The sequence below is a fragment of the Vombatus ursinus genome, unplaced genomic scaffold (assembly GCF_900497805.2).
Source record: "Vombatus ursinus unplaced genomic scaffold, bare-nosed wombat genome assembly UNPS02011767.1, whole genome shotgun sequence".
Taxonomy (NCBI): Eukaryota; Metazoa; Chordata; class Mammalia; order Diprotodontia; family Vombatidae; genus Vombatus; species Vombatus ursinus.
Window position 1 is genome coordinate 228,860 of NW_020951545.1, and position 24,255 is coordinate 253,114.

At 35.0% G+C, this 24,255-nt stretch overlaps 1 protein-coding gene across 4 annotated transcripts in view; it reads right to left on the reverse strand.

Annotated features, from left to right (window-relative positions):
• Nucleotides 1-24,255, reverse strand: part of INTS8 (integrator complex subunit 8) — a 55,477-nt gene that overhangs the window by 28,745 nt on the left and 2,477 nt on the right. For 3 of the 4 annotated variants that reach the window (XM_027856954.1, XM_027856952.1, XM_027856951.1), the window contains exons 2-13: nucleotides 23,535-23,709; nucleotides 22,332-22,472; nucleotides 21,824-21,895; nucleotides 19,541-19,592; nucleotides 18,330-18,512; nucleotides 14,984-15,091; nucleotides 14,103-14,255; nucleotides 10,182-10,282; nucleotides 8,048-8,189; nucleotides 6,317-6,387; nucleotides 5,026-5,201; nucleotides 1,239-1,372 (exon numbers count right to left, since the gene is read on the reverse strand). In XM_027856954.1, coding sequence (XP_027712755.1) covers nucleotides 1,239-1,372; nucleotides 5,026-5,201; nucleotides 6,317-6,387; nucleotides 8,048-8,189; nucleotides 10,182-10,282; nucleotides 14,103-14,255; nucleotides 14,984-15,091; nucleotides 18,330-18,512; nucleotides 19,541-19,592; nucleotides 21,824-21,895; nucleotides 22,332-22,472; nucleotides 23,535-23,709 — 1,508 coding nt within the window. The remainder of the gene's footprint in view (nucleotides 1-1,238; nucleotides 1,373-5,025; nucleotides 5,202-6,316; nucleotides 6,388-8,047; nucleotides 8,190-10,181; nucleotides 10,283-14,102; nucleotides 14,256-14,983; nucleotides 15,092-18,329; nucleotides 18,513-19,540; nucleotides 19,593-21,823; nucleotides 21,896-22,331; nucleotides 22,473-23,534; nucleotides 23,710-24,255) is intronic. The other variant, XM_027856953.1, reaches the window with a different exon arrangement.

Sequence of the window (24,255 nt, forward strand, 5' to 3'; positions counted from 1 at the left end):
CTCAAACTAAATAATCTTCAGCAATAACTTCTAGTTTCCTTCGGGGAGCATGATTTGGTCCATGTGAACCACTAGAAGCAGGCAGCAGTGTGCCATTGGACAAGTCTTAAGAAATTCTCTGACTTAACCCTTCTCAGCAATACAAGGATCTAAGACATCTCCAAAGGCCTCATGATGAAAAATGCCAACCACATCCAAAGAAAGAACTATGAAGTTTGAATGCAGATCGAAGCACACTATTTGCTTTTTTCCTTCTTCTGTTGTGTTTTGTTTCCTCTTTCTTGTGGTTCCTCCTATTGGTTCTAATTCTTCCTTACAACATCACTAACGTAAAAATGTATTTAATATGAATATATATGTATAGACTGTATCAGATTGCGAGCCGTCTTGGGGAGGGAGGTGGGGAGGGAGGGGAAGAAAAATTTAAAACTCAAAAGCTTATGGAAATGATTATTGATAAATCAAAATAAATTAATTGGAAAAAAAAAAGAAAAAAAAGAAAAAAATTCTCTGTTATGTCAAGGGCAGAGGCTCACTCTTTCATTCTCTCTCTCCCTCTCTCATTCCTTCTTGGTCTGTCTCTCATTATTATCCACACACTGATGGAAAGCTTCTTAGTAGTACCCTAAGCCAGGAGCCACCCACCTTTACTACACATCTGTTCTTCTTCTGCTCTTACTGATTACTCTCACCTAACAGCACCAATTCACATTTTCATTCCTTGGATGACTAGAATCTACTTTTTTGTTACAGGATCTTCTCTAAGAAGGATCTTGAACTTTTTTCAGTCCTAAACAGATGATGGTCTTTGTACTCCTGTATGTTACCTTTTTCTATTCTCCAATTGCCTCAATCAAGCTAAGACTTCATTCTGTCTCTTCAAATCTTTTTTCCTGGTTTTCACAATAAAGCCTTTCTTACAATTTCCTAAGAAACATTTCATTGTCCCTGATAACCTGGAGTGTGTAAAGGCATTTCTCATTTTATTTTGAGTATGGAATTAGGCAGGTAGCCAGAAACACTGACAGAGATATATTTAAAACTATTTAAATTTATATTTTATGGAGGGTTTTTTTTGTCTTTTAAAAGCAGACCGCCTTAAGAATCTGTACAATGGTAAGAATTACAAAACCAGAAAATGCTATACCAAGTAAGTCTCTAAAGAATGCTTAGTGTTTCAAATGAAGTAAAATACTACTTTCTTACCCATTCTTAAAGAGTACTGGTAAATTCCTTACCTTACTAGATACTGTCCAGAATTGGCGTTCTGAAGTCATGCCATGTAATTCAATTAAAATCTGGCGAATTCTCCAAGGATCTACTGATAATATAAGCTGATGCTCCAACTGCCCAATGTTGACACTTGCTGAAGCTAAAGAACAGACGAGTTATAGTTGACTAATCACTTAAGAAGCATATTTTATATTAGTTTAGTGTTGCTGTTTTTTTCCCCAAATGGACCTGTGATTTCATTTGGCAAAGAGAGCTCCCAATAAGGAACTTCCTGTACAAATACAGACTGCAGTCTCACAAAATGGCCTGCCGCCTCAGACATTTGACACTTACTACCTGTGTGACCCTGGGCAAGTCACTTAACCCCTACTGCCTCACCAAAAAGCAAAACAAAACAAAACAAAACAAAAAAAACAGTATATGTCACAAAATGGCCTGCAGCACAGAGAAGTTAAGAGCCTTCTTAGGGTCACAGTGATGATCAGATGCAGTACTTGAACACAGGTCATCTTGACTCCAAGGCTGGCCCTATCTAGTAGGCCACGCAACATCTCATTCTAAGGACATATCTTACTAAATATGACAAGGATGACATCTGGAAATTAGGGAGTACGGCAGAATTTTACCTCAATATTAGGTTGAATTTTGCCTTAACAGACACATAAACCTTACTTATACAATTGAAATGTCTTGTACCTAGAAATTTCTGCTTATAGTCCTGATCTCTGAACTATGTTAGTATGGAAAAAATAATTCTATAGTTTGAATAAGAAATGCTATCTAATCTCACCATCAAAATAATTAATGATTTCACCTGCACTAAAAATATTCAATTCAAACCAAGTCATTAAATGAATAACATTAAATGAATGCAGCATATAGGGTATTACCAGATAAAATTACATTTCAGCGCAAGTACAGGCCCACACTTCAGTGCCTCTTGTGGCATGGACAATGGGTTTTTAAAGGGTATTCCAATAAAGTATAAGACCTATCAGGTTCTACCATACTGGAAAGGTTTAAGCCTTTAAAAGTACATTCCCAGTAAAAAAACTACTTTTTGAGGACCAGCTTAGGTAACTGTAGAAAGATTGATCACCAGCAGGCTGGCCCCTTGGAGGTAAATTTTTTGGTCATAACAACCCTAGAAACGACAAAAAAAATAATAATATGCGTTTGCAGTGATGGAAGCAGAGTGACATAAAAGGGATCAGATGATGCTAAAAGTTCATTTTATTTTATTTTTTTTCTTTTTAGTGTCTGCAAACATTAACTTAGGTGTTGGCATTCTAAATGTACGATACTTTTCTAATGACCAACAAGTGAGACATACATACTTCCTGAAGAACTGAATCATATTAATCTTGATATTCTAACGGAACCAAAGACCAACAGAAGGTGCAGTTAATGAAAGGTAGGCTCGTAGGTTCTCCATAAGAGAGGTAAATGAAGGAGTTGGTGGGTTTGGTTCTATCATATGTCCAAAAGCATTTGGATCATTTCACGGGATATGTGGTCATTAAATTGCAGCATGTGTGATAAGTATAAAAATAACAGCACCTTACAAATCAATATCAGTTGCAGAGAATTCTATCAAGAATTTAACAGAATTATCCAAATTAAATCAATATAAACTTCAATACTTGGTGACTACAATGTAAAGTGAGCAAAAGAGAGGAAGATGAAAAAAATATGCTAGAAAATATGGGCCAGGATTAACAAATGAGAGGCCAGTGGCTTGTACACTACACAGAAGGTTCATACTTATATAACATGAATATACCAAAAATTTAAACAAAAGTCTGATTATTAATATGAACACTGTCGCCAAACCAAGTTTCTCTGTATAATTAAACCTGTCATAGCAAAGATCAAAATGAATATTAAACTATAACAAAAATGAGAATATACTGAACACAGCTGAGGCAACTCTAATCTGACCTACCTAAACAAAACTCTACCTTGATTATCAGCATTTCCCAAAGGAGTTCACCCAATGCAAGCCAATCACCACTGCGAGACCAAAAGATCCTAGAATCACTGATCTTGCTAGGCAAAGAGGAAGAGCAGAAAAAGATAACAGTTGATGTGGAATATACCCACCTCATAGGAAGGGATGGCAGAATACAATTGGCATTTTTCATAAAATGGTGAGGAGGGCAAAACTTTACAGAAAGTTACATAAGAGACCAAACTAAGCAAAGTCCCCTTGAAGACATTTAAAGATGAAACTGGACAGATAACTTTTACAACTAATCCTCTTCATCACAAATTACAGGGGAGTCATCACATTAGGTCTCTCATATTATAGTCTTAAATGTGCGTTTGCAAAGGAGGGGAGGATACCAAAGGTTGGGAAAAAGTCTTGAGACTTTATTATAAAAAAAAAAACACCAAGAAAATATCAGTAATTACTAATCTAGTAAGTACTAATACATATGCCTACTTTTCCATCTCTACAAAACTTTTATAAGAATTTAGACGTGTTTTGAGATCATCACTGATAAAAATCTGAGAAGGGAAGCTTTTGTAACTAATATTATGGAACAGACATCTCTAGTTACATAGAAGGGTACAGAGCAGTGGTTCTCAAATTTTCTGCTCTCAGGATCACTTTATAATTCTAAAAATGACTGAGGACACTGAACAGTTTTTGTTTATGCAGGTTACGTCTATTGATATTTACCATATTAGAAATTAAAATGGATAAATTTCAAAAATATCAATTCATTTAAAAATAAACCCATTACATGTAACAAATAATTTTTTTAAAAAAATCTCTTAAATGTCTGGCTTAAAAGAAGACAAGTAGGTTCTCATATCTGTTTCTACACTCAATTTGCTGTGATATATTATTTTGGTTGAAGTATATAAAAAAAATCTGGTCTCAAAGATATGTAATTAGAAAAAGTAAGAATATTTTAATAGGTAAATAACATCCCAGTATGTTATTTAAAACATACTAGAGATGAATTATGAAAATATTTTTGACTATGGAAAACAGTTTTGAGTCTATGGACCCCTTGAAAGGATCTCAGAGATCCCAAGGGGTCCACAGACCACACTTTGAGAACTGCTGGTATAGAGAATACCAGATCCCTGTGTCTTTGTGTTTGTTGACTTATCTATAAAATGAAGGGGTTAGAAGAGGGATCGGCATAATATGGCCAGAGAACTAAACCAGTTTTTTCCCCCACATTAAAAAAAAAAATTTTAAATTAAAAAAATAAAAATAAAAAATTTTAAAAACTTTATTTAAAAATGTAAAAACCATTCTCAGCTTATGGGGTACAAAACTGGGCAGGAGTTTGCCAACTCATAGGTTAGACTAAATGATTTTTGTAGAGCATCCAGATGTAGGTGTTTTTTGAAGATACATCCAGAGTTCAGAAGAAAGGAGATACAGATTTGGGAGTCATTTGCCTAAAAGATAATAGTTGAAGGCAAGGTAACAAACACTGCCAAGAGACATAGACTAAACGGAGAAGAGGTCACTGGGGAGATCTGAGAATAAGAGTTTGGGAGGATGAAGGACTAGTAAAGACAGGAAACCTTTTAAAGGGGCAGAGAGAAATCCATCATTCTTGCTTTAATTCATCCTACCACTCTCTCTATTCAGTAAATGGTAGCATTAAAGCAACAAGGCCATTCACCCTACAAATTTTCATGCACAATGGTTTGTATAAATAAAATGAAATAAAAGAACCTCACATTATTTTACAATGTAAAATTGAATTGTAAAGGGGGAAAAAAAACCTTGAATATTTTTAGCAGCAAGATTATAAAGCTGACCTGGGATATCATAAAATGAAGTTACAGGTTTGGTGCACAGATTTACTCCAGGTGATCTTTTCCTCATCTGTTCTATAAGTAGCTTCTGTTCATCATCTTTCAACAGTGTAATGAAGAGTTCATGAGAAGAAATCATAAAGACAAACTGAAGATCGTCCAATCCCAAGCAGAGATTTCTAGATTAGCAAGAAATATTATGAAATAAAGATGTGAACAATTTAAATTTGTCAAAATATTTTGTTGTCAATTCTGTGACTTTGAGAACTCTGTCACTACCGAGGCAAAGTTTTCTATTTTGTCTCAATTTAAATTGTGCAACATAAATGCTATGAGATAAAAAACCAACAGTTTTGCATTGGTACACAGATTCCTAGTACTGTACTTGGTTGTTAGATTGGTGACAATGCAAATGTAGTAGGCAAAAGCAAGTGAAAATTTCACAGCTTAATCAGGAAATAAAATACTGAAGAAAAACATATCCAGGTAATATTACAAATTATAAAGTTATCAAAAATAAAACATAAATATACAAGTTACAAAACAGTCTATGATGACTAAAAAATGGGGTACATGAAAGTAATGGAATCTTTGCTATAAGAAATGACGATTGATTAATACAGAGAAGCCTGCAAAGACTTACCTGAACGGATGCAAAGTGAAATAAGCAGAGCCAAGAAAACAATATTCACAATGGCTACCACAATGTAAATGAAAAACCACAAAATTATTGAAAATAAATATTGCTAAATTATAAAGAATAAGCTCAGACCCAAAAAACAGAGATAGAAACCTCCCCCCATTTCATTGCAAAGATGGGGAGAATAGGGGTGTGGAATATTGCATATGTCAGATTTTTCAACATATTGATCAGCTTTCCTGAATGTTTTTTCTCTTCTTCCTTTTTCTTATTTTGGTGAGGAAATTGGGGTTAAGTGACTTGCCCAGAGTCACACAGCTAGTAAGTGTTATGTATCTGAGGCCAAATTTGAACTCAGGTCCTCCTGACTCTGGGGCTGGTGCTCTATCCACCGAATCACCTAGGTGTCCTTCTTTTCTTTTTTTAGAATTCTGTATTGGGATGGCTCTCTGGAATGGGGGAAGAAGGATATAGGGTAATATTTAAGTAATGTCAGAACAAAAAAAGTCAACAAAAATGTTTATTCAAAAAATAACCACAATCTAATGTATACCTGTTATTTTGAAAATACTGAGTAAAGAAATTCAATTTAACAAGAATTTATACAATGCTTCCCATACTCAAAGTCAAAAAATTATGAAATCAAGCACTTACTTTAGAAAAGCAGCCATGTTTCCTTTCAAAGTATCTGAAGCTTGTTCCAAGTTTATTGACTTTGAACATACCTAGGGATTTGAATGGCTATAGTTGAAACAAAGACACTACACAGTTATCCCTTCCACATGGTGGGGGTTAGGGACTTGGTGCTCCCTTGTTATGGATAATCTGTATAAAATTTTTTGGTCCCCCCTTCGTACCAGAGAAGAAGTCTGAATTTCTTCTTTTTCTTTTATAGAGTGCTTACAGTACCTTACTGTAAAATTCTGGTATATTTATGGTATTAAAAGATAAAACATGTTGATACTATAATACTAAACATATTTTATACATTTTTGAGACTTTTTCTGCATTGTTTGCTGGCTGTCATATGTCTGTGGCTTCCACAGAACTCCCAAAAAATTCCCATTTAATTTCTTATGCCAACTTGCGATATCAAAACCATGATGGGGAAAGTTGTGGTGTGGAAGGGCTAACTATATAATGTCAAAAGGCACTTGTCCCCCAACTACTACCCTACAGAAAGCTGCAGTGCAGGCAAGTTATGTAAGTGAAGAAGTAATAAACACAAAAGCTTCATAATCCAATTGTTAAAACAAAATTAATTATATTTTTTAACAAAAGGAGGCATTTATATGAAGAAAACAATTTGTTCAGAATGGATAGCACACAGTTCTCTCACTGTTTCAGAAGATAGCAATTACTTCCCTGCACCCACAGCTACTGCCAGATCAGAGTAAACGTTGTGTGCAGAACTAACCAACTAACATAAACAGTTCTCTTAGACAGCAACATCCACTTGGTGGAGAAGAGTGACAACAATCAGAGTTTAATGAAAAATATCTATTAAAATACATCCAATTTGTTTTGCTCTCAAATTATTAACCAAACATCTATATGATCTTGGTTTATTTTCCCAAGTAGATTTCCTAATCGGGAAAAGAATATGTTAACCAACTGATATCTCATGTACTTGGCATAACTTTGCATCAAATAGGATAATATTTTTATAAGTGCTTAGCACTGTGCCTGGGCACATAATAATCACTTGATAAAAGCTTATTCCCTCCCCTTCCCCTTTATTTTGTATATTCTTCTATCTCCCCATAACGCCTGGCACACAGCAAAAGCTTTAACAAAATGCCTGTTACTGGTCTTTAACAATCATAACTCAGGATTATGTAACTGTTCTAGAACAAACAATACCCCCCCCAAAAAAACCCTTTTTCTCCACGAGACGTTAAGAGTTCTAAATGATGATTTTCTAATTTTCAAGATGATTTTAAAATTAGCATCAAATATCTCAGTATTTTAAAGTAGGAACCATAAACTAATGTTTAAACATTTTATTGCACACTTCTTTAGATATTAATAGTATACATATACAAATTTTAAGTTTCTTTGAAAGCATTAGGTATTAATGATAAGATATTAGTTACTATGTACTACAGTTTCCTATGAAAATAAAAAAGAAATTACCATGATTCTTATGTGTACATATGCTTTTATATAGTCCTAGGAATAATCTAGAGAAAATAATGTGACCTAAATACTATTTGGCATGCAATATAAAATAATTATATATAATTATACAAATGAACAAAGAAATGAGAAAACTTATTGCCAAACTTTTAAAAGCTGGACATAAGTTTTAAATTATAGAAATGGAAAATCTGGACTCTTAAAAAAAAGTTTAAAAGTACAATTCAACATAAAAAAAAATCTTACCTCAAGAAGGAAGTCTATTTTCTCTTTGTTAGGTTGAAGAAATAGCTGGTTAAACTGAACACTAATTGTTCTACCCTCAAGTATATCACGTACCGTATTAGAGGCAGAAACTTTGAAACATATTTCATCTAAAGCTTCATTTCTGCAAAATACAAAATGAAAACTCTCTTAAACTACATAATTATGATTACAAAAACTAAAAAATGTTACTCATTTATTCTAAAATAGTTATCACAGGGTCCTTTCCTAGATCTTTACTGTTCTTTATGTTAATAACAGGGAAAGCCTTAGCCCAATCTAATTAGTGTGAAAACCAAGTCTGGAAGCCTGAGAACAAAAACAGGTTAGTTCCCTCTGTGCTAAGAAGGCTGGGTAATTTACTTTCTTAACCAATGGAGGGATTTATATCCCATACCTATAACTGTCAATAACCCACATACACAGAGGACAAAGCCATAGGGCTCAGAGCATTACAGAAGAAAATTCCAGGGAATGAATAAATAAGGCATTTATTAAGTGCTTACTATGTGCAAAGCACTGGGCTAAGTGTCAGAGATTCAAACAGAAAAGAAAGTCAGTCTCTCAAAGAGTTCTCGTTCTCATGGGAGAGAGACAACACATATGGAAGGTTTCAGATGCAAGTCAGATGAAAAAGCCCCATGATCCTTAGGGTGCAGCCATAAAACAGATGCATCTTCTTTAATGTCATTTCCACTGATAAAATCCCATCAGTTTGTGCCAAAGACTTTGGTGGCAAGAACTTTCCATTCTGGTTCTTTAGTAACTGTTGTTGCAGCCCCTGAAGAAGCAGGAGCTACTTCCCCCAGGATGATGGCTAAGGACACTGGGCTAGAAGAAATGCTATGCCTCAAGCTCTTGGGTTCAGGGTCCTGGGCTGTCTCCCTCAGCGTCTGAGGGCAAATGGTGGTCAAGGCAGTGGTGGTGGTTGCACTTGCTGCCTCCTCTCTCTCCTGCTTAGGGTGTTGAGCTGAGTCAGCAACGCTGGCTTGCCTGCCTGGACCTTGGATAATGGCTCTGAGGATTGGGCTGGAAGCAGGAATGGTGGCCTGGGGGGACCTGCCACTCTAAGAACTGTTGTGCCTCTGCTTGTTGGTGGCAGCTGGTCAGGCAGGGTCCCTTCCCCACCATGATTTAGAATGAATTACAAAAATCACAAATCAGAAGGAAGAAGGATGAATTCCAAACCTGTGCTACTAAACCAACCAGGCTACTAGTAATTACCAACATAAGGTCCTGCACTGCATTCAACAGTCTGACTCTATGGAAAACAATAAGTAATGACTGGGGGCAGTTTTAGAAGAGTTCCCAATCCTCTCATTACTGGACTTGCTTTGCCTGAAGTTGTGTTTGTAGCCCTCTGATCTCACTCCTTTTTTAGAAAGCCTTCCTGCTTCAATTAACTGGTAAGTGAAAGAGAAGCCTGGGACAACGAGACTGCTTTTGAAGGCCAAACAAGGAGGGAGACCCCCCAGAGGCAGAGAGGACAGTTAGGAGTCTAGAAAAGTCGAAGAAAAAGGAAGTAAGAGCCTGAACTCTTGACTGTGGCAATTAGAGCCAAAAGGCAATGAAAGCAAAATACTCTGGAAGAGGAATTGATAAGCTTTAGCAACTGAGTTTGTTTTTTCCAAGGATCTTATGAAAGCCTCGTGTGAATGCTAGCTTTCCCTTAGCCAGCAGCAGAGAGATGGAGAAGGGAAGTGTCACAAATACGCCCTATTCATACTAGATGCAAAAAGCTGGATGGATAATGCACCTTGGTCCATCTCATAGCAAATCTGGGCCCTATCATAGGAAGTTTCACAATAACAGAAACTGACATTCACACCATACTTCAAATACAAAATTCCATTTGATCCCAACACCAACCCTTTGAGGCAGATACTAAAAGTATTGCTGCCATTTTACAGATTAGGAAATTAAGGTTCAAAAAGATGAAATACTTGTTCACCACATAGAAGTGGGATTCAAACTTCTCAAATCCAAGGACATATCAACAATACTCTGTATAATATAATGAAATCTGAGTGGGGTTTTTTTTTTTTTCTTTAGCTGAAAATATCCTGCTTTTATCCAAGTTTAAATACAAGGTGAATCCTCTGAGTTAAAAACTTACCCTTGCTGAGCTTTCTGGTAAAGTTCTCTTAGCACTGACTGCCTGAACTGAACAGGTAAACTCAGTGTTAGATTATCTTCAAGGAATATATTTATCACCTCCTACAACAGATTCATAGCATTGTATCAATTTCAAAATCCACAAAAGAATTTCTCTACTGAAATAATTTCTTTTTTAAAAATGTACATACTGTTGTGCAAAAACAAGTTGAACAATGGTACCCGGCTGCTAAAACTTCTCTATTCATAAGATTAAAATTGAAACCTATCCCCCACCCCACCGCACCCTAAAGATCACCAGCAAAATCCTGAAGAAAAATAAGGCCATATAAGTATAAGCAATGCAAGTGATTTTGGGAAGGTCACTTGAAATTCTTTCCATTATCAAATTAAGAACAGAGAACAAACTTTTTTCAGTAAATACAACAAATAATTTAAAACATATTTCAGTTGTATATTATAGCCAATCAAAGAAGATTGACTGGGCTAGAGGGTAGAGGAAAATATGAGGGATTAGACAGAGAGACAAGAAAACAGATCAGGAGACAGATTAATACACATAAACTTTCATGAAGTTTACTCATAACCTCAAAGAATAATTCTACTAAAAAATCTTAAATCCCATTGTGTTTCAGCAACTGTGAGGACAAATAAGAATGCTGCCTTCTGGTAGTTCTCATGAAATTATCTTTGAAGTTCAGAAAAGAGTTTGTTAGGGATTTTCTAATCTAACTCTTCCATACATTTTACAGATGAGGCTCAAGGTAATTACTCAAGGTCACACAACCAGGACCATAACCCAGGTATTCAGATTCACAGGCCAGTGATCAACTGTTCACAATATGCCATGGACAATATAAAATTAAAATGAGAGCCAGATCTAGACTGTAAGTGAGAAATTTTATTTTAAAACATTAAGTACCTAGAATACAAGATAATTTAAGGAGGGAAAGAATATTAAAAACTTGGGATCAAGAAATGTTTCTTGTAGGAGGTAGAACATGAGAACCCTGAAAGAATTTAGAGATGGGGGTGAAAAACGGTATTAGGAGGGGCAGCTAGGTGGCAGAGTGGATAGAGCACCGGCTCTGGAGTTAGGAGGACCTGAGTTAAAATCCAGCCTCAGACAACATAAAAACTCACTAGCTGTGTGACTCTGGGCAAGTCACTTAACTCCAATTGCCTCACTAAAAAACAAAACAAAAAGGAATTAGGAGATAAAACAGCCTGTGTAAAAGGCAAAGAAATGGGAAACATAATATTGGGTTTGGAGGAACATCAAGTAGATGAGTTTGGATGGTAAAAAAAAAAGAAAGAAAGAAAGAAAGAAAGAAAGAAACACAGCTCAGGTGCCACATAGCAAGACCTTTCCTAACTTCCCCAACCTCCCCACCTATTAGCACTCTTGCGCTCCTAAAATTACTTTGTAAATAATTTGTGTTAACTGCCTATGTAAATGTTATATTCCCTCAGAAAAATATGAAATTGCTTATGGGCAAAAGTTGTTTCATTTTTGCCTCTGTGCATCTTTAATAAATATTTTTGAACTGAACAGAGAGTATATGAGTGATATGAAATAAGCCTAAAAAAATTGCTGTAAGCAAGATTATGAAAGATTTTAAAATGGCAAGTGGAGGAGTTTGATTTTGATTGCTAAAGGCAATTAGAGTAAGCACCTACTGTGCAGACATGAAGACAAAATTAAACAGACCCTGTTCTAAAGAAGTTTAAGGGTAAACAATATGTATATTAACACATACAAAATATATACAAAGTAAATTTGCGGTGGGAGGAAAGACTAGTACTAATACTTCAGAAGTACCAGGAAAGGCTTTGATGGACAAGATGACACTTCAGCTAGACTCTGAAAGAAAGAGGCTGTTGTCTTGAGAAGGGGAGAGTGGAGGGAGGGGGAGAAAATTTAGAACTCAAAATCTTATGGAAGTGAATACTGAAAAACAAAAACAAATAAATAAAACAAATTTACTAACAACAACAAAAAAAAGAATTGTAAGAAGCTGAGATAACAAGAGAATACATTTCAAGAACAAGGGATAGTCAATGCAAGTGATAGAGGGGCAGACCTATGTTTTACAAAGAACATTTTGGCAGCTATGTGGAAAAATAGATTGGAGAGGTGAGAGAATAGCTACAGGTAACTGAATTAGGATAGGTACGATACATTCTAGACAATAGGTAATGAGGGTCTGCACTACAGTACTGGCCATCTAAGTGAAAGATGGAAGAGATATTGTAGAGGCAGTTTCATCCAGTTCCTCCTTCAATGGAAATATTCAAGCAGACACTGGATGACCACTCATTGGTTATATGGTAACAAAGATGCTTCTTGTGGCATGAGTTGGATTAACTGGTCACTGACATTCCTTATAACACTAAAATTCAGAGACTGATCACATGAGAAGAGTAGAAGAGATATCAAAGATGACTTCAAGAATGTGAACCTGGAAGAACAGATGAATGGTGGCTCTCAACAGAAATAGAGGAAGTTATAGATAAGAAAATCTGTTGAACCACATTAAGTTCTTACTGTTATATACTTAGAGAAAATTTTTTTTCTATCACAATTTCATTTATTTTATTTACATTCTTTTCTACACATTTGAAGTAACATATCCAAAAATAAAAAACCAACACCTTAGCAGATGAGTAGCTAAAAATCTATTTAATTGTATTTATAGTCATTTGTACCTCTAACTCATCAAAAAACAGAATACGATCCTTTTTTTAGAAAATGAGTAATGGAGGTGGGGGCAGCTAGGTGGCGCAGTGCATAGAGCTCTGGCCTAAGAGTCAGGAGAACCTGAGTTCAAATCTGGCCTCAGACACTTGACACTTTACTAGCTGTGTGACCCTGTACAAATCACTTAACCCTGAACGCCTCACAAAACAAAGAAAAAAAATTAGTAGAGTGGAAAGGATGAAAAAAAGATTTTTTTTTCTTTTGTGGTTGGGCAATGGGGTTAAGTGACTTGCCCAGGGTCACACAGCTAGTAAGTGTTTTATTGTCTGAGGCTGGATTTGAACTCAGGTCCTCCTGAATCCAGGGCCAGTGCTCTATCCACTGTGCCACCTACCTGCCCCAGAAAAAAGGATATTTTAAAGTCTCATTTGGGGGCATGAAAATAACAACACAGTAAGCATATCATTTGTTTTGAGAAATGCTATATAATATTACAGTTTTCTGATTCCTATCCTGGGCTGAAAAATATACAAGCATCCTTTATTTACAGGAAAACGCTTTTTAGCAAAGGCAGAAACATCACAAATTTTATTGTGATTTTTTATTTTATTTTATTTATGTTATTTTATTTTCTTTATAAAATCTGATCTAAGGAAAAAATGTCAAAAAGACCGATGAAAGGAGTAAAACAATAGTCAATCTAGTAAAAAGCTGGATGGGACCAAGTAGAATAGCACATCAGCAGTACAATGTTTAGAAGCACTGCTTTTTTCCCTTTTCTAAGTATTTACAATGGTTAATAAGAGTGAACTGTAATATCCTACTTTGACAATATATACTGTCATTTAACATGATATATTCCAGTATGAAATTACAAAACGCAAGAATACAAATTGTGAAAAATATCAGACTGCCTTAAATAAAAACTATACATCCTGCCACACTCACCCCCTCCAGATCTGGTGAGCATGGTCTACAATTGGTATTGTTTTCAATGCACACTTTTACTTTTTTTCCTTTCAAAAAGATCTCATTTTAAGATGGTGACTTCTATTTGGACCATGATGCCAACTCTCCACTTTTTCAATTATGAGGCCAGATGTTCTAAATCTTTCCTTAAAATGCAGAATACAGAAACCAATCTTTTAACAAAGATTAGCTTCAAGAAATAATGAAGTCAATTTTCCTCTGCAAATCTAACACAATCCTACCACATCTTACCTGATAGTTGCCTGATCTCATACAGATATGGATTTGACTATATGGAGTTGACTGCTGGGATGAGTTATCAGAAGGTGCAAGAACATCACAAGCCTGACAATAGCCAGCTAACCGTTTTTCATCTATGGAGCAATGAAGAGATAATGAGCCTATCTGTAAAATAAGAAGGCATTTTCACTTAGTCATCAATAATTTAACATGCTAAACAAAAGCAAAACAAATCCTAGATATTGAATTTTAACAGAACTGGCAATAATGAAAAAATAATTATCATAGAAAATATAAGTAACAAAAACTATTCTTGGGGCTCTGAATTTTCAGTCTGAGGATATAAATTCTACCTTCCAAGGAGGTTTGACAGTTCAGTTAACACCAAATGAGTATTCGAAAGAACAAACCAAGAAACTGGAGAACATTAAAAATCAAAGCTTGGGTGAATAATCAGCCAGAGATGTAAAAACAAGAAAGGGCACAAAAGACTTTTCTTGGGGGAATGCTCTAAGTAGGAGAGCAAAGAAAGATCTACCAATAATTATTATAAATAGAACAATGCATTTTGAAAAAAATTAAAGTATTCTGACAGCTAAGTCAAATACTAGGCAGATTAGGAATTTAAATGATTTTTTAGGTAAATGTGAAATGTTAAGGTTGAAAGGAATGAATAGATACAAGTTATTTATACGTCCAATAAAGTCAAATGTCAACACATAAGATTCAAAAGCCTGGTTGATCAGTTAAAAAAATGATTAAAATTTGATTTTGCATGTCTGCAATATAATTCAAGACTACAGATTATGAAAAATAACATACTGGTTTGAATATAAATGATGTACCTCCCACACTCACCCACCCAACCCTCCAAATCTGGCTGGCATGTTTACCTTTGAAATCAATTCTTTGGTCCTGAAAAACTTTTCCCTTGCATTTTCATAGACAGCTGAAGTTGTAGAACCTTGTTGGAAGTAAACTGCACCCAAATCATAACACACCTGAGATATGGAATATGTTTAATAATACTCATTTTTCAAGCATTATCAGTAAAATGCATTTTATGTTTCTTCAAATTATATACATAAATAAGGAGCATAAATTAATTTCCATAAGCAATAAGTGTTTAAAGTACTTAAATACTTAAAAGTACTTAAAGTACTTAAATACTTAAAAATACCTAAAAGTTCATCAGTGTGGGAACTCCTTTCTACTTGCATCTTAAAGTGTTGCCTGAGGCTCAGAAAGGTTAAATGATTTGTCCCTGGTCCCAAAACTTTGCTCTCTCCAGGTTCTCCTTCAACCTTTTTTGGTTTCCTTTGCTGGATTTTCTTCTACATCCTGCCCTCTAACTGTAGGTGTCCCTGGGGGTTCCATCGTGGGTCCTCTTCTCTTCTCCCTCACTACTTCACTCACCAGTTCCCATGGATTAAATTACCATCTCTATGGTGACAATTCTCAAATCTACCTATTCTGCCTAAAACTCTCTGCTGACCTCCAATCTTGCATCTCCAACTGCCTTTCAGACATCTCTAACTGGATTCCCAGTATACATCTTAAATTCATCAAATCCAAAACTCAACTCATTATCTTTCAGTCAACCTTCCCCCATTCCTAACTTCCCTATTACTATCTACGGCAGGGCTTCTTAAACTTTTCCCCCTTATGACCCTTTCAGTGACCATATGGGGGAAAGACCCACCCACTAGGGCATCATCATCCTCACAGTTCCTCAGGCTCCCAACCTATGTCATCCTCAACTCCTAATTCCCTCTGACTCCACCCCCCACATATGATCCATATACAATATGTTACCAAGGCCCATCAATTTCAACTTTGAAACATCTCCAAACATACCCCTCTTCTCTCCTTTGTTACTGCCATGATCCTGGTTCAAGCCCTCAGCACCTCACAACTGCATTATTACAACAGCCTGGGGGTAGGTCTGATTGCCACAAGTCTTTCCTTACTCTAGGGTATCCTCCATTCAGCCACTTAAGTGATTTCCCTAAAGTGCAAGTCTTGACCATGTCATCGCAATATTCAATAAAATCCAGTAGCTCTCTATCAACCCTAGGATCAAATACAAAATCCTGGGTTTGGCATTCAAAGCTCTACATAACTTAACCCCTTCCTCCAACTTTTCTATACTTCACTTTATCTCCTTCTCCCCTCCACCCCTTTAATTTAATTTAATCCAGCAACACTGGCTTCCTTCTTGTTCCTCAGACTCCATTCCAAGCATTTTCTCTGGCTGTCTGTCCCCCATGCCTGCAATGCCCTCCCTCCCCATCTCTGCTTTCCCAGCTTCCCTGGCTTCAATCCCAGCTTCGAGAGGAAGCCTTTCCTAATCTCTCTTAATTCTAGTGTCCTCCTTCTGTAAATCATATCCTATTTATCTCGTATAGTTTGTGTGTACATATCTGTTTGCTGGTTGTCTCCCTCATTAGATTGAGACTGTCTTTTGCCATTCTTTGTATCCTAGTACTTAACACGCTGCTCTACACATAGGGCCTGCTTAATGAATGCTTACTGACTGACAAAAGCAGGATTTGAAATTAGGTTTCTGACTAAGTCCAGTATTCTATCTACCACACCATACCATGTAAAATAATAGCTTTTAAAAAATGCTTTAAGGGGCAGCGAGGTAGCACAGCGGCTAGAGCACAGGCCCTGAAGTTAGGAGGACTCGAGTTCAAATCCAGCCTCAGACCACTTGACACTCACTAGCTGTGTGACCCTGGGCAAATCACTTAAACCCAACTGCCTTAAAAAAAAAAAAGCTTTAAAATAACAGTTACAAATTTAATTCAACTAACATTTATTAAGCACTTCCTATTTATAGAATACTTTGCTAGGAGATGTACAAAATTTACTCTATTTGGCCAATAACATTTTTCCTAAAAACTCTGTCCAGAATCCACTCACATTTGCAAAACAAGTTCTACTTATTGTCTTATTATCTCCATTTTACAGCTAGGGAAAGAAAAGCTATCTATTTACATATAATTTGTAAAAACCAGGTCTAGAACTCAGGTCTCTTAAATCCTAGTCTAGTGGGGTTTTTTCCTCAACAAATCATGCTACCTATTTCCTACTATTCCCTACTTTGATAATTTTCTTTTTTTGGGGAAAAAAAAGGAGGGGGCACTTTCAAGCAAAAAGTACATGCATACATATGAACTATTGCTCCTAAATTAAGCATCATAAATATCTATAGCACTTTAAAATATTCTACAGCCAAGTTACAATACTGATTTCAGGCGCTACCAAATATCAGAGAGCTATCTTTCAATTCTCTGATTGACTTTTTCCCCTCAAAGTTTGAAAGAAATAATGTTAAGGCTTTCACTATCTGAAGCACTATAATCACTTTGACCCTCAGTACCCTTGTGGCTGTCCAGATCTAGTTTCATCTTCCCCTTCCTCAGTATTTGGAAGCAGAATTCCTCCCCATTAGATTGTTAACTAAGGATTGTCTTTTGCCTCTTTTTGTATCCCTGGCACTTAATAAATGTTTAATGACTGACAAAAAACTGAAGAAACCAATCCCATACAACTAATAACAAGGCTGCCAAAAATAAAGTCAAGTTTAGCAGCTCTGACTTTTCTTCACAGGTAATAAATTTTTAAAAAAATTATAGCCTTAAAAAAAAATTATTGAACACCAAGATGCAAAAACAGCTTATTTCTGCCCTCAAGAAATTTACAAGTTAGTCAGCAAATTAAGACACAAATGTAAACTTATCAATGTAAGTTTAATTAATTTATGTTACTAATTAATTTATCAAATTAATATCAAGCATTAAATTCATGGTGGTCAAGGCTACAAAGACCCAGGGTTTGAGGAAGATAGCTTTATACTCCTTAAAAAGCTAGAAATTTGTTTTGGGGACACAGATCCTTGGGCTTTTAGTACCACCAGCTTAATGTTCATCAAGTCATTTAACCTTAAAATATTACTTATCTACTATTCACTATAAAAAACACAGGAAAAGATATTAGAAGGAATAAATTCAAAGGAAACAAACCAATCTTTTGTGGAAAGTTAATAGTAAAGTATCACAAAATTTAAGAGCCAAATTCTTTAAACAAAAAAAACTGAATATATCCTTGTTCAAACAAAAACTCAAATAGTCAAGAAAACACCAGGAAAAAACTTCAATTAAAGTACAAAGGCTCAGCTTATTTCTATATTTATAAATAAATACAGTAACAACAAATAATTTAAATAAGTACCTGGCATTGCATTTCCTCAGTTTTTATTATTAATCCAGCTGTTAAACTCTCAGTTTCTCCATTTACCATACCCGGTTCCATAGCCAATAAATCTAGTGTTCTCATTGTATGGACATAAAGATCCTTGTTTAGTTTCAATGCTGCCTCTAACACCAGAATAGAATCAGCAGCCTGTTCTTTTAGCTACAAATGTTCAAATACATTAAGTTAAAATAGAAACAACTTTTACTATGTACCTAAGTGCATAAAAGAAACATCTGCATCAGGTACTATGACAAAAAGGAGGACAAAAGGATGAATAAAACATGTTGCCTCAAAGAGTTTACAATCTCATTGGGAATAGCAAGACACAAACATAACACGAAGCAGAGTATGAAAGAAAGAGATAAAACAAAGAATTATGAGATTTGAAAGGAGGGAAGGATATCTTTCGGCAGGGGATAAGGTGAGAGGCAATGAGGAAAAGAATACACCAAAAATGGAGGAGGTTGAATTTAATCTGGATATTGAAGGATGAATACGATTGCAGTTGGAAATCTTGTGGGGGTTTTGAGGAGAGGAGAAGAGGGAAAGCTATCAAGGCATAAGAAATAGCATAAGCAAAAACACAAAAATGGAGAAGTTAAAAACTATAACGAGATTTAAACTCTTTCTTTTAATAGACATTCTGAAAAGTTAAATACTGAAGCAAGAATAACTTTTACAAATATTTTCAGTATGATCTGCATTGTTCAGCATAAGCAACAAATATTAATTTAAAAGAAAACTTTCGCTTCCATATTCTAAGTAAGTTTACTAAGATTCACACATAATATGTTTATGTAATACTATCAAATCTCTATTTTTTTGCATTTAAAAAAACTCATTATTTAATATTCCAAGGTTTCTAAGTATTTAAGGTTTTCTTCAAATTATGGTCTGTAGAAAAGTGTCAAAAGCAAATAATTCGAATAATTAGTAAAAACTAGTGCAGTCCAGTGAAGAGTGCTAAATGTGGGTTGGACTAGATGAACTTTAAGGTCCCTCTCAGTTCTAAATGTATGATTCTAATAAAAGCCTATAATCATAATCCAACAGCCAAGAACTAAACTTAATTGAATCTTACAGTTGTCACTCATCTAATACCATACTATATTTAGTAGATTGTTTTTAACAAGCTTGAATACACTTCACAATTCTAAAGTTATTAACTGACTTAAGTTAATACTCACCACTTTCAAAATGTTTTCTGTTAACTCCTTCTCTTGCTGCATTTGATTCATACTAAAAGGGTGAAATGAAATGGAAATATTTGAAAATAAGAATAGAAAGCACATTGGATTTACACTGTAGAGGAGCCAGTAACTCATTATATTCAAATTAAGTCACTTAGAGAAAATTTCAAATAACAGATGTCAAGCATTCATCTTACAAGCTTAGTTCCCCTTGGTATATAGAGAATTCCTTGTATAAATGAAACCACAGTATAGGACATATCCCTATGAATAATGCATAGCTTTTAACACAGCAATGTTTTATATGCACATTTTAATTAATATTTTAGTATTTGCTTTACAAAAATAATCTCAATAGTATTTTCTTTACAAAAATAATCTCAATCTGAAAATAGGCAATTCCAAAACCTGATGTTAAGGTATTAGAGCACAGCAATTTATAGGGTTCAGATCTGTAACTCCATTGGAAAAAGAAACTCCTCATGATGAAAACACCCTTTACCAATGTAAACCTGTAACTTCTCATTTTAGAGAGTTGCCTGGGTCTGTGAAAGCTAAGGGACTTACTCAGGGGGCATACAGCCACCAGTATGTTTCAGAGGTAGCACTTGAACCCAAATCTTCCTGACTCAGACTGGTTTTCTATTCCCTTCACCCCATGATGTACCCAAGTATATGTGTTAGAAAAATAAATAATAGTAAAAGTACCACTTGTAACTCCTCGTCTACCAATTATATAAGAAAAGATACTGAAAACTGCTTAATTTCTAACTATATCTACTTTCAGTTATATGGAATGAAAGAAGGAAATAAGCATTTATTAAGCGCTGGGCCTAGAGTCAGGAAGATTTAAGTTCAAATATGCTTTTCCTGACTCTAGGCCCAGTACCCTACCACTGTGCCACTGCCACCAGCTGCTTCTGTATAAAAGAGTAGCATAATATAGAATTGCACATTTCAGGAAACTTCTAGTAGCATATACAAATATGGCAAAGGCATTAACAATCTCTAAAGGAATCATTATATAATATTAATTTTCCATCATCTTCATTTGTTCTCCTTCCAAATTCTTGTTAACACTGTGTTTTAAAGATCTTTGTTAACACTAATCTTGATTATCTTTACAAATAGCACAGATCCAGAACAGAGGGGGAAAAATAACACTTTCCTCCCCCCATACAAAGAAAGCAAAAGCTGAAGACCTGAACTAAAAAATCCAGAGGAAAAAGGAGGCAACCCTGGCTAAACTGGTGATACGATTCATCTGAACGTGGGATGTGTGGTAAGAAAGGGAGGCAAAGGCCAGTGAGATCCCATGACACAACAGTTAAATTATACACATGTATGTACGTGAGTTTCCATGAGAGAGACAGAGAGAGAGAGAGAGAAAGAGTGTGTGTGTGTGTGTGTGTGTGTGTGTGTGTGTGTGTAGCTTTGAATCACGTTTCTTTAAAAAATCGAGAATTGTATCATGACCCTACTTACAGAGACTATAAAATATCTTTCTAAACTATTAAGGCTAGAACTGTGTGTGTGTATGTGTGTGTAATGAATGCACTCTATTTTTTCATGTAAACAACTTCAGGGACTTTAGGAAACTGGCTCTTTGACTGCACTATTCTTTTCCTAATAGCCTAGGAAGAAATACTTAATCTATACTATTTTAAGATAGTTAATGTAACTTCTTTTAACTTTATTTTTCTTGAGAGTTTTTTTAATCTGTTTTCTTTCACAACATGACTGTTATGGATATGTTTTGCATGACTACACATGTATTACCTATGTCAAATTGCTTGCCTTCTCAATGAGGGTGGGTTGGGGAGGGAGGAAGGGAGAGAATTTGAAACTCAGAGGTTTAAAAACAAATATTAAAAACTGTTTTTACATGTAACTGGGGGAAAACAAAATATGAAATGTAAATTAAAAAAAAAAAGAAAGTTAATGTATACTGGACCATTTGAGAGGCAGTAGACAGGTTGGGCTCAAGTCTTAACTCCACCAATCCCTAATAGTACCACCTCAAGGATATCATTAGTTTCTATAACACTGTTTCCTTATCTACAAAATGAGGATAATACCTGCAACTACAAACCTCATAAGGTTATTGTGAGGATCAAATGAGATAAAAATATATAAATCATATGAAGACATATTTTCCTTTGCATGACACCAGAAATTTCTAAAGAGGTCAGTTTTTAAAAAACCTTCCAGAAATCTAATTCTGACACAAATAGAACTCAACAGTGGTTTCAATACATCAGAGCACCCTTGCTAACTTACACACTCAGTTGGGGGGGTCCAGGTTTCACCTGTCTGATGGGGAAGCTACTTTGAACAATTGTTCTAATTGCCCTGAAATAAAAATACAGAAGTTAAAATAGTTACAAACATAACAATTAAATATACATTTCCCAAAAAAAAACTCAACTTAAGATTTTCTTATACTATAAAACAATTGAGGTTTTGAATAATGAATAATATTGCTGAAATCATTACATAAGGGAGCACAAGCTGCTCTTTATTGATGTTTAAAAACTAACATCTAGCAGTCACAGAAATATCCTGGCAAGTCAAGTTTCCTAGAGCACCCAGGGAGGAATGTTATCTGTATACCTACTACATCCCCAAAGAATGACCTCACAGAATTCCATATCCTTTGGAAATCCTACTATACAAAAGGAAGCTTCTGTTCACAGTTGTTACAGCACTCAAAAGAGATAACATTGAAAGTTAAAGTAGAACTTGTTACATTACAAGATGCCTAGCACACTATCATCTTTGGACTTACCATCTATTGTAGAGTAGTATAGCCATGGTAGTAGTTGGAGGTAAAGCAGACAGATCCATATCTATGTGTTTTGTCCCTGGAGGAACTTTACTGATACACAGTAGTTCATTTAGTAACATATTCAAAACAGGAACAGACAAGCTAAAAGAAAGAAAGCATACTCTCTATTGGCTGGGTTTTTATACTGTTACTAAGTGCATCCTCCACTAAGTCCAATTCTGAAGTCTCACAGCATGAAGACAACTTGAGGTTTTTGAAAGCTGTACTAGGAAAGATCTTAACAAGACAGAAGGCTTTGAATGCAGGCCTGGAAATATAGGACTGTACTGACTTCTAAGAATCAATCTAAGTTTGAATAGGCAAAATTGGCCACCAGGCGATGAATTTTTTTATTCCACAAAAGATCTAAGGCACTGAGGAACTGTATGTGATCTAAATCAATTAAAGTACCTGCACCAAAATCAACACAAATCCTTGAAGTTTTAAATATTAGATGCATGAAGAACAAAAAAAACTTTCAATGTATATAATTCAAATCAAAGGACTCCAAGTACAACTCTAAACTGAAGACTAATCTAGCAAATTGAACACATTTGCATAAAATTATTTTCCTACTGCGAAAAATGTTCACCTTATAGCTATTTATTATTAATAAAGAAACATGTCTTTCTTTTTTGCTGCCTAGAAAGAAATTAATTATTTCTAAACAAATAAAAATTCGTTCTAGTACCTCAAAAGATGTAGTATTGATCTTGGAAAGAACTTAGCCAGTAACAAAACTGTCACTAAATGAGTAACAGTCCCATTATTATCCACTTCTTCTACTTCAATAACCACTCATAACCACCTAAAGATAAAAGTAATTTCTTAACATTTTAGCAAGTATTTCACCTGATATAAATTTCCTATGGCTACAAAGCTGCCCATACATTCTTTATTGAATTATTTTATTAAATTTATGGCATAAAAAACCGTACAGTTGATAGTACTATTGAGTTTTAATCAGTCTCTTTCTTATATTTTATTTTAAAAGTCATTTATATATCTTACATCTAGATGTATTCTTATACTTACTGAGACATTTTCAAATTTAATTAAGAAAAGAAATCAAAATAAATTTTTTACCTTTAAGTGCCAGACATTAAAAAAAAAAGGAATGCCATAAAATAGTACTTTAGATAAATTCAGTTTAAAGTTGCATACCTTTTCTCTAATATGTCTAAATCCCATTTCAAATGAGCAGCAACTTTAAGAGCAAGAAGTTTTAAAATTCGATTTCTCTTGTTATCAGCTGGAGGTTGAACCTGGTTCTGTTCATTAATTGAAGGTTTAGAAGCCTGTTCCAAAAACTGAACTATCAGCTGAACTGGTGCAGGATCTAAGTTAAAAGGAAAAGCAGATAGAATTTTAATTTTGGTGATATGGAAATCAACAATACTTTTTCTCACCTTCACTAGATATCCAATCAACTGTTTATATAGAATATGGCATAATCTACTTACAAAAAAGTTCTGTGCTATGAGATAGAGTAGGGAGAAATGAGGAATATGTTTCAAAGGGTACAAGGTGGGAAAAGTATGACATTCTACACTCCCAGGCATTCAGCCAAACATGGCACACGCTACAGGTCTCTACAGACCCCATTTGGTTAGGTAGCACTAACCAAATAGCATCTTTTTTTCTCTCTAAATCATCACATACAGAATCAGTGAACTTTACAGCAAGTGGGCAGTATTGCCTAAGTAAACCACTCTACTGTCTAGTGTAACAGGCTTCAATGATGATAAATGCTATAATAGAAAAGGAAAAAAACATACTTTAAAAAAAAATCTCTGTGTACTAGTTGTTAGGGGAGTATACCTTTCAAGATTAAGCTGTGTTATCTGTTGGATGGAGTGTTTTAAGTTCTCTAATCCAACAAAAT